This window comes from Daucus carota, chromosome 9 (genome assembly GCF_001625215.2).
Source record: "Daucus carota subsp. sativus chromosome 9, DH1 v3.0, whole genome shotgun sequence".
In the NCBI taxonomy this organism is placed as follows: Eukaryota; Viridiplantae; Streptophyta; class Magnoliopsida; order Apiales; family Apiaceae; genus Daucus; species Daucus carota.
In genome coordinates this window covers 30,894,154-30,904,014 of record NC_030389.2, presented here as the reverse complement: position 1 = coordinate 30,904,014, position 9,861 = coordinate 30,894,154, and the positions used below count along the sequence as shown (strand labels likewise).

Sequence of the window (9,861 nt, the reverse complement as noted above, 5' to 3'; positions counted from 1 at the left end):
CTTGTGATCCCTATGCCAAATGTGCCCACTGAACCTTAACAAACATCATTTGTGAACAGTTGTGGAACCAAAATATTAAACAAGTCGAGGTTAAAATGCATAACTGCAAAAAATTCACCTAATTTTCGTTAATTTTACTTTTTCAACTCAGCCGGGATTTCAGTTTACCCTTCTCGCAGTGCAAACAAACAACACAGCATTCTCTACAAATTTTCTGTAAATACCAAAATGAACTGCAGCCAGTCACTGGCAAATCCATCTACTTTTGGTAAGCTGATGTAAAAGAAACCAGATTTCTATTTCCACCAGAGGGACCATACTTCACATTCTGTTAAACTCTATGATATTCTTTGACACCAAGTTAAATTATAGCAGGGGCCTAAATATTGACTGATCTTTACTTACCAATCTTTTTTCTCGATTATTGTTATTTCCTCTTTATAGTTGTCATTCTCTTCTCTCTTTTTTTCCCTAAAAATACTATATGAGTAAGAATTTGTTTGAACTATATAAATTGTGAAATTTGTAGTAAAAAACAGGAGGATATCTATGTAAATACTGATGACAGAAATGTTGAAAACAATTAATTTCATTCAGAATCAGATAGAGTATGAACCTCGGATCAAGTGCCAATTATTTCTCAATCTTGTACAGAAAAAACTGTGAATTTACACAAATATCCTTATATCAACTCTATTTATTCACAATCAAATTTTCTGTTCTTTGCTCACTAGTGAGGTTGCCTATCTTTCCACTCTTCTCCAACACAATATCTGTGCTTTCATGCACAGATTAAGTGTTTAAGTTAAACACACTTGGAATTGTATGCAAATCAAAAAAATATGTTGAGGCTTAAAAGATGCATGTCTCTGGTTTTCCTTGTTGGGCTACTTTATCTTTGGGAAGTTTGTTTAGCAGCTAATAATGCTAGCATTGTTATCAAAAGATCAAGCTTTCCGAAGGGTTTCATTTTCGGAACTGCCTCTTCTGCCTATCAGGTCTGCCTCTGCATTCTTGCCTTTCTCTATATTTTTTCATCCGCATTCAGCACTCACATTGTACTCACAGACTTGATCTAACAGTATGTGGTTTCGTATATTGTTTAAGGCGTTTTTTGTGCTTCAGAGCTTAATAGACTCTACTGAAAAAGAATGATTTACTATTTTTCATTCAAGGTTGTATTGAAAGTTAAGAGGACCGATAATACCAGAATTGATGCGGATATTCAAAAAAAAATAAAACAGAAAGAACCACGCATATTGCTGAATGTAAGGAGAGTGCACATAAGTGTGATGAGTATCATGGTCTATTTTTCTGCGCAAATATGTGGCCTTAAAATTCAACTTGCATTTTACAGTTCATCTCAAACGCGTTAAAACTTCAATCCTGCAACTCACATGTGCAGATCACCTGATACGTATGCATTATAGTAATGCCTAAAAAAACAACCTGGTTTTTATGCGATTAATGCACATTTTGGCTGATGTTATAAAATCACACATTAAGGTTACACATGTGCATTACTATCTCGACCCTTGTGTTTTGTGCAGTATGAAGGAGCAGTGAAGGAGGACGGAAGGGGACAGACCATCTGGGACAAACTTGCACATTCAACTGGTAAACTTCACTTACATATCGCTAATACTACTATTTAATTTGTATTAAGAGTCACTGATACTGCAGAGTGTTGGTACATATAGCTGCAATGCGTAGAGCTAAAGAAAACCTAAAATTTTTTAGCTCTTATGTTCGTGTGAAAACCTTAAGTACCATGAGCGAGTAGACACTTGACTATTGCGTGAAGCACAATCATCTGATATCTAAATATTATATCAACAGACAATATGCTTTTACATTAATATAATGAAATGAAGAATGAAAATATTGAAAAGTTCATAGCCAGCTATGATCTAGTTCCTTTATGGAGACATGGTACTGAATTCTGACTGAAGATAACTTTGCAGGAAAGGTGATTGATTCTAGTAACGCTGATGTTGCTGTGGATCAGTATCATCGCTTCCATGTAAGTCTACCCGTCCTACTTATCCTACTTCTAGTTGCTAAGCATTTAATATAGTGCTGATGAAGCTAATTTTGTAAACAGGATGATATTAAACTTATGAAAGATATGGGTATGGATGCTTACCGGTTTTCAATTGCTTGGTCTAGGATTTTCCCGGGTGAGTGTCTTTCATTGTTCGTTTATCATTTTTTTTTCTAGAATTTAATTATGCCTTTTATCTCCTTAGACTGCTAACCAGTGATATGAACTATTGCAGTGGATCCATAAGAAAATTATTTTGTTTATATTGCCAGATGGAAGTGGACAGATGAATCAGGCGGGTGTCGATCATTACAATAATTTGATCAATGCATTGCTAGCTAATGGTAATCTTGAATGAGAACTGCATACTGTATAGTAAATAAAAGATAAATGATTGACGTTTTGTGGTTCCTTTTCGACATAAGAATGGTCTAAAGTTATGCAGAAACAGAAGAGACTAAATTCATATGAAATAAAATGTACAGGAATTGAACCATATGTCACCCTTTACCATTGGGATTTACCTCTGGCACTAGCAGACAAGTACCAAGGTTGGCTCAGCTCTCGAATAATGTAAACAATCTTCACCTGCTCTGGTTATATACTTGTATACTCATATGATACATCTACATTTGGCACCCCTTAAAGGGTGCCAACCATTGGAGATGCTCTTATTGCCTGATTAAAGTTGAATGTATCTTTGGCTGTTTTGTAGAAATGACTTTGCCACATATGCCGAGACCTGCTTCCAGAAATTTGGTGACAGAGTGAAGAATTGGATAACGTTCAATGAGCCGCACAATTTTGCAACATACGAGGATATTGTTGGCCTCCAGGCTCCTAGGGCAGGAAACTCTGAGACAGAACGTTATATACCTGGTCACCATGTTCTTCTTGCACATGCAGCTGCCATGGATATATACAGAAAAAAGTACAAGGTAAACAACACATTACTGCAGATTGCAGCTACTGCATTATAACTACATGCCGTGGGGGATCAAAATTCACAAGACTTTGGCCATTTTATATTTGACTGTTCTTTATTTAGTTGTATAATAGAAATATTTGAACATTGTGTTTTCTTCATTTATAGGGAAAGCAACAAGGATCGGTAGGGATAACCCTAGATAGTTTTTGGTATGAACCTGCAACAAACTCGCCAGAAGACATACATGCTACACAACGAGCAATGGAGTTTTACTTGGGCTGGTTAGATCTTCTCCGTAAATTAGAGCAATATAGAAGAACTTTTTCATATTACAAATATTCTCTTGCTGGACAGTACGTGAGTTTCTACAGAGACTGACTTCTATAGAATGCTCATTCTGGAATTTTTACACTAATTGCAGGTTCCTTGACCCTTTAATGTTCGGAGATTATCCATACTCAATGAGGACCAGACTAGGAAGCAGATTACCTAAATTTTCCACATCTGAGTCCACTCTTCTCAAGGGTAGCCTGGATTTTGTCGGCATAAATCACTATACAACTTGGTATGCCAAGAACAAACTAAATAACAGCACTGGCTCTGTACATAATGATACAATGCCAGACAGTGGTGCTGTTACCCTACGTATGTTTTCCAAATTTTCACCATTTTGTTCTAATTAATAAAATTAAATCCACATCTCTGCACATAATTACCTTATAGGCTTATATCAATCATCATATTATTATTAAACCCTAGTGACCATTATGCGAAATATAATCCTTGAAATGCTTTATTTTCATTTTCAGCATTCAGAAACGGGAAACCTATAGGTGATCGGGTATGTAACCTGTAGATATATAATTATAGTGATAGCATACTTCAAATTTCAAACGTGTACATGTAGCTTTTGATGTAGAAAATCATGGAGCTTGTTTATGGTGTTACCTTGAACCGCAGGCACATTCTAAATGGTTATACATAGTACCTCATGGCATCAGAAGCCTAATGAATTATGTCAAGACAAGATACGGCAATCCTCTGGTCATAATCACTGAAAATGGTAACTCTCCTCAAAACTACAAAGCACCTAGTACTCAATAGTCTATAGACTTCATACAAGTAAACCAGTTAACCGAAACAAATTTGGACAATTCTAGATCAGAGCATAAGGTCTTAAATCCGTGTTTTCTGTTTCATTGTTCTACTAGGGATGGATGATCAAAATATCCCTACTATGCCCATCAAGAATGCTCTAAAGGACGAGAAGAGAATCCAATACCTCAACAACTATTTGACGAATTTACTAGCTTCTATCAAGTAAGAGCAAGTCCAATGGTGATGTTAAAATAGATGTAGCTATTGTTATAATTTGAAACCAAAAAGTGGTTTTTGGTGCTAAAATAGAACTTATGGTCCAATGGACATGCTCTAAGACATTTAAAAAAAGAGTTATTTGCAAATTGCATCCCTGGACTTGGGACCAAATGTACTTTAGTATACATACTTTCGACAATTGCAGTACACATCCCCTTACTAAAAAACGCGCTGCTGATATGTCTCGGTGCAGGGAAGATGGGTGCAATGTGAAGGGATACTTTGCGTGGTCTCTACTAGATAACTGGGAATGGACATCTGGATACACCTCAAGGTTTGGTCTGTACTATGTTGATTATAAAGACAACCTTAAGAGGTATGCCAAGGACTCGGCCCATTGGTTCAAGAACTTCCTGGCTTCATCTTAAAAGACTGCTGGCGCAGATAAGAGCAAAAAATATAAACTGTGATGGATTCATGTCCTAGTTCTTCTCAATTACATAGTTAAATGTATGGAAACATCAACGATTAATAATGCATACTGTTTAGCGGTAATGCAGGCGACTTCTTAGAAGGATCTTACATTGCTGCATACTAGCTTCAATTTTGGTTCCTCACTTTAAACAAAAATAGCGTTAGAAATATAATATGATCCGGGTAAAAACTCTTCCAAGATAATATATATGTAAGCCAACTCGATAAAATAAAATTATATGTCCTTTTTTCTTCTGGGTTGGAAGGGTGCTTGACATCTATTTTAGAGCATCTCCAACCATCTAAAGCTTTTGGCTAAAAGTTGAGTTGGCTTACTTAAAATAAAAAAATTTAGCCAACAGCTCCAAAAACTCAACTCCAACCATGCTCACCTGTGTCTATAAATTTAGCCAACCTCCTATGGATGGCTAAATTTGTCGAACCTCTGCATGTCTGTAAGAAAATTTGTAGAAAGATTGTACATCATTTATTACCATATTGAACTGATATATTCTATTTTAACAATTTAAAATATTAATAACATACTATTTTTAAATTATAGCCAACCAATACTATTTTTAAATTTGCAGGTTCAGCAAATTTTACATATTGTCTTACATGTCCAATTTAGCCAACGATTATAGCCAACGCCGTTGGAGATGCTCTTATGATTCCTATAAAAATTTATAAATTATATTACACTTTTTTTCTTCTGAAAAATTATGATATTTAATTTTGTTTGTAAATATTAAACTAAATTACAAAATCATATTTTATAGAAAATTTAAAATTATCCAGTTATAAAAAATATGAGAGACGGTCTGAAATTATTATTATTATTTTTTTGATAATACGGTCTGAAATTATTTATTAAAATTAAAACTCTGACATGTCAGGCCCACAAAATCCAACATCCGAAAACTGACATTCACACGGCACTAGTCAACTCAAATTCCAGTAATTATAACTCAAAAAAAATAAAATAAAACGTGCAATCGGGCCGGCTTTTTCGCTAGAATTATTGTCACGTGGACAACCCGTTTCCTTTTCGGATCCTCCCTTGATTACATAAACACCCAACCCGTATCTCACGATCTATAATAATCTCTCTCAATCAAACCCAGATCTCTGTCAATCCGCTACATCAATCATCAATCGATGTATATATTCTTTCTATTTGATCAATTCTCTCTCGATTGAGCCCTCTTTTGTTTCTCGCCGTGAATTAGTCACGATTCTAGGGTTAGGGTTTGATTTTTTTCCGATTTAGATCTTAATAGCCTTGAAATCTTTCGATCGGTTATGTTTATTTGATGGGTATAGGGTTAATTTGTGTTCTATTCGGCTACTTTAAAGAAAGTTGTGAGCTTTGACTTTTGATTTTTTTTAGGGTTTGTGAAGGTGGTCTGAAGCCTTTTGATTTGTTAATTGATTGAGGGTTTCGGTATGTTTCTTCCTTAATTTAGATTTTATGTCATTATTATTTGCAATTCTGTTGTTTTCCCCCAATTTTAGAAGCTAGGGTTAGGGCTCTGTTTTTAATTTGGGGATTTTTGTTTTTTGTAATCTTATGTGTTTGTTAATGATTAATGAATTGGGTTTGAGGTACTACTAGCTGTAACTATGTTAATTAATTCACATGATTTTTTTCAGCTGAATTTTACACTCAGACTCAGTCCTGCCCAGTATCTTTTAGTGATTTTTTAAGTTTATCTTGTAGTTGGTTATTATCTATGAATATTAGCCTAGCTTTGGAAGTGTTCGTTGTCGTATAATGCCCCCTGTCGTCTAATGCGCCCAACGATTGCATTGAATGAAGCTTTGAGAAATTTATTTAATGATGGATACATTTAAAGGGGTCATTTTTCCCAAAAACAATTTGCTTTGGTTATAGCTTTTTATTATTTATACCGTTGCAAGTTAGTAATAGCTTAGGGGTTATTTCCGCTTTTTTTTTTTGCTAACTAAGTAAAGTATTGACGTAATAAGTTCACAATTGTTCATCATTATTACATTATGTGGAAGCAGGGTATGATGGCATTATGCTTCGAGATGTAGTTCAGAGGCTTATAGTGTGGAATATATTTTCTGCCTATTAATAAATGAGGGTTGGTAGTTTAAGTTTCAACTAACGTTCGGTGGAATCATATTATGAGTAGTGTTGTATTTGTTTTACGTTTGTGCTAGCTTGTACAATTTTTTTGTTCCATCTGCATCTACTGTCGGATATTTATTGTAGTTTGGTTCCTTGCACAAATAGATTAAAACAAGCAATTCTGGTTATTGTCAAGGTGCGTATTATAATGTTCGATAAATTCTGTTCTTAAAATTTCTGTTACTAACTTGCAGGCCAAAATGGGACAGAAACGCTCTTTTGATGAGGAGGGTTTACAGGAATTGTTCTTTAAGCACCCAAAACAACTTAACTACACTGAGCATGCAACCTCACCACCAGAAACTAATCATCCTTATGGCGCTTCTCAGAAAGCTGACATTCCAGGTAAATTTTCATAGAGAAGACATGTGGTATGAGTGATACATTGAGGACATTTCTCTGTGTTGAGTCGGTGGTTTTTTTCATATTTTATTATGCTCATGTTATTAATTTTATGCCATAGGTGATGTTCTAGTAAACGTTTCTGGTTCTCACTCCAAAGATAATGTTAGTAATGCTCAATCAGAATTTAACGACAAGGAGTTCAAGCCGAGGGCTCCTGGTTCATGGGGGATCAGTAGTACTATGGAGGAAGATATGGGATCGCGGACAGTGTTGTACTCATCTGTTTTTCCGGAATTATTCGAATTCAGTTTCCCAAGGCGCAGTGTTATTCAGTTTGAGGATACATACTCATCTTTGTTGAATTCTGCTCCGAGAAAAGAAGTTCCTATTGGACCAGATCATCAAGCTGATGTCCCAGTATGGGACCCCACGCTTGCTGAAAACTATTCCATTGGTTTTACTGACGTCAATACTGACTACACCAGAAAGCCATTTGTGGGATCTTCTGTCATTCCTATGCCTGAGCTGGAATCTTCAGATGTCCTTGGTAAGACTATAGGTAAAAAGCTGGAGTGCAGCTGTTTGGATGGTGGCTCTGTTAGATGTGTGCAGCAGCATGTGAATGAAGCACGAGAAGAGTTAAAAGAAGCGATTGGACTTGGGAAATTCGTGGATTTGGGGTTCCTCGAGATGGGGGAGGAGGTAGCATATAGATGGACTGAAGAAGAAGAACAAATGTTTCATGAGGTGGTTTACTCCAATCCAGTGTCACATGGAAGAAATTTCTGGGTGCATTTGTCTTTGGCATTTCCTACTCGAAGTAAGAAAGAACTTGTCAGTTATTATTTTAATGTGTTTATGCTTCGAAGGCGGGCTGCTCAGAACAGGTCGAGCTGGTTGGACATTGACAGTGACGATGATGAGTGGAGGCAAGTTGGAGGACCCTTTGGGATGGAAAGAGAAGATGAAAAATTAGCAGCTATATCTTTTGATCAAGATGTGCGAGTTGACCATGGAGATGATTCCCAAAATGAATATGACGATGACAGCAGCAGCGATGGTAATGGCGATGATAATGATGACGGTGATGAACATGACATTGATGACAATGGTGATGATAGACTGCAATTTGGTGAGCCGGATGCTACCGATAATATGGAGGGAAGATATCACTCCTCGAAGGGGAAGAGTGAATATTCTCTGGATGATCACAGGGTTGATCACATACCTCATAACTTGGCTAAATCTCTTGGAAGCTTTAACAAGGAGTTACTGGATGTCCGAGAGGACTCATGCGAGTCCATACAGCCTTGTGTGACCGGCTCCGATCATCCAAGTGATGAGAGGGTGCCTTTACAAGGAACCATGGTCAACAGTGCTGGTGAAAAAATATTAGATGAGATCGGTCATGGCTCTACTGATAAGTTTGGCCCTCAGTATGCATTGGAGTCCTGTGAATCCAAGGTTTGGGATGTAACATATCCAGTTGGTCTCATGACATCTTTTGATCTGCTACCCACATGCAACATGATGGAAGAGATATTCGGACCATGCAATTGGAACAAGTCCAGCAACGACAAAAGCGTTAGCTAGTGGCTTCCATAAATTATTTGGCACATGTAAGCTTGCATACTTTCTTGCCTTCATCTTCACTGCATCAAAAGCGAAAACTGTTTTGAGTTGCTTCAAAAGGATGGTCAAATTTTCTGTAGATGTATGTTCAATGTGCTTCTGAATCTAGTGGACTATTAGTGCAAGACAACCCTTATGATTAGAGAACAGAACACTCGTGTAAGAAACTATAGCAGACTGGGGAGGTCATTTTTACATTGTTTTCATATATTTATTTAAATGAACTTTTTCCCTTTACAATCAGTTTTCTTCAGATATCGATTTTTGGCCGTAGTTGAATTTGATGCGGGAGTTTTGTGCGCCCGGAAAATGACTATTTTACGTTCGACTAATTTCCACTTGGAATCAGAAGTGTGATGCAAAAACGTTTGACAACAAAATATTCTCCTCTCAAGTGTGTTGATGAATCATCACATTTTGGAATGCAATGCAATAGGTAGGAGGAAAAGTTGGTGGGCATCATACTGTTATTTTTTTCCAATTAAAGCCCCACCATTCTCATTTTAAGTAATGTGATTATTCAGAAAAATTCCCAAATATTTCGACGATAAAACTAGCAGTTTAAACGTTCTTATAATAAAAAAGGAATGAATTTTATGTACGGAAAAATGGTAAAATTTCACACAGATAAAAAGAACTTTTCTAGCGTAGCATCATGAGGTCGCCATTTAATGTGGATCACTGAATTGTACTCCCTCTGTCTCTAAATACTTTTCATGTTTGTACTTTTCACGTTTGCCAATACACATTTTTGATCGTTAATATCTTTCATTTCGTAATAGTATTAAATATAAAAACTTCACTGTATTAAAGTACTTGTGAACACGAATCTAACAAGATCACTCATGACTATATTTAGTTTTATAGATTAGATGTAAATTAGTAATTTGTCTCATGTTATGAACAGTACCGACATCACAAACAAGAAAAAAAAAAAGAAACGGAGGGAGTATAGTTTCAATTTGT

General features: G+C 36.1%; 2 protein-coding genes across 4 annotated transcripts; both read left to right on the top strand.

Annotated features, from left to right (window-relative positions):
- The first annotated feature begins 725 nt into the window (after positions 1-725).
- Positions 726-4,893, top strand: LOC108200928 (beta-glucosidase 40-like). Its single transcript, XM_017369202.2, has 13 exons — positions 726-998; positions 1,551-1,617; positions 1,965-2,023; positions 2,105-2,180; positions 2,317-2,388; positions 2,530-2,617; positions 2,760-2,982; positions 3,138-3,253; positions 3,394-3,617; positions 3,782-3,813; positions 3,933-4,035; positions 4,184-4,292; positions 4,543-4,893. Exons 1-13 carry the CDS (start codon positions 843-845, stop codon positions 4,715-4,717), a joined length of 1,500 nt encoding a protein of 499 aa, XP_017224691.1. The 5' UTR covers positions 726-842; the 3' UTR covers positions 4,718-4,893.
- Positions 4,894-5,767: 874 nt separating this feature from the next.
- Positions 5,768-9,135, top strand: LOC108203160 (uncharacterized). 3 transcript variants are annotated; one of them, XM_017371926.2, is made up of 4 exons: positions 5,770-5,923; positions 6,154-6,207; positions 7,113-7,263; positions 7,382-9,135. In XM_017371926.2, exons 3-4 carry the CDS (start codon positions 7,119-7,121, stop codon positions 8,854-8,856), a joined length of 1,620 nt encoding a protein of 539 aa, XP_017227415.1. In that variant the 5' UTR covers positions 5,770-5,923; positions 6,154-6,207; positions 7,113-7,118; the 3' UTR covers positions 8,857-9,135. The 3 variants fall into 3 exon arrangements, with proteins under 3 accessions (XP_017227416.1, XP_017227415.1, XP_017227414.1); XM_017371927.2 differs by lacking the exon at positions 6,154-6,207 and having other exon boundaries at positions 5,768-5,923; XM_017371925.2 differs by having other exon boundaries at positions 5,770-6,207.
- Positions 9,136-9,861: the final 726 nt, after the last annotated feature.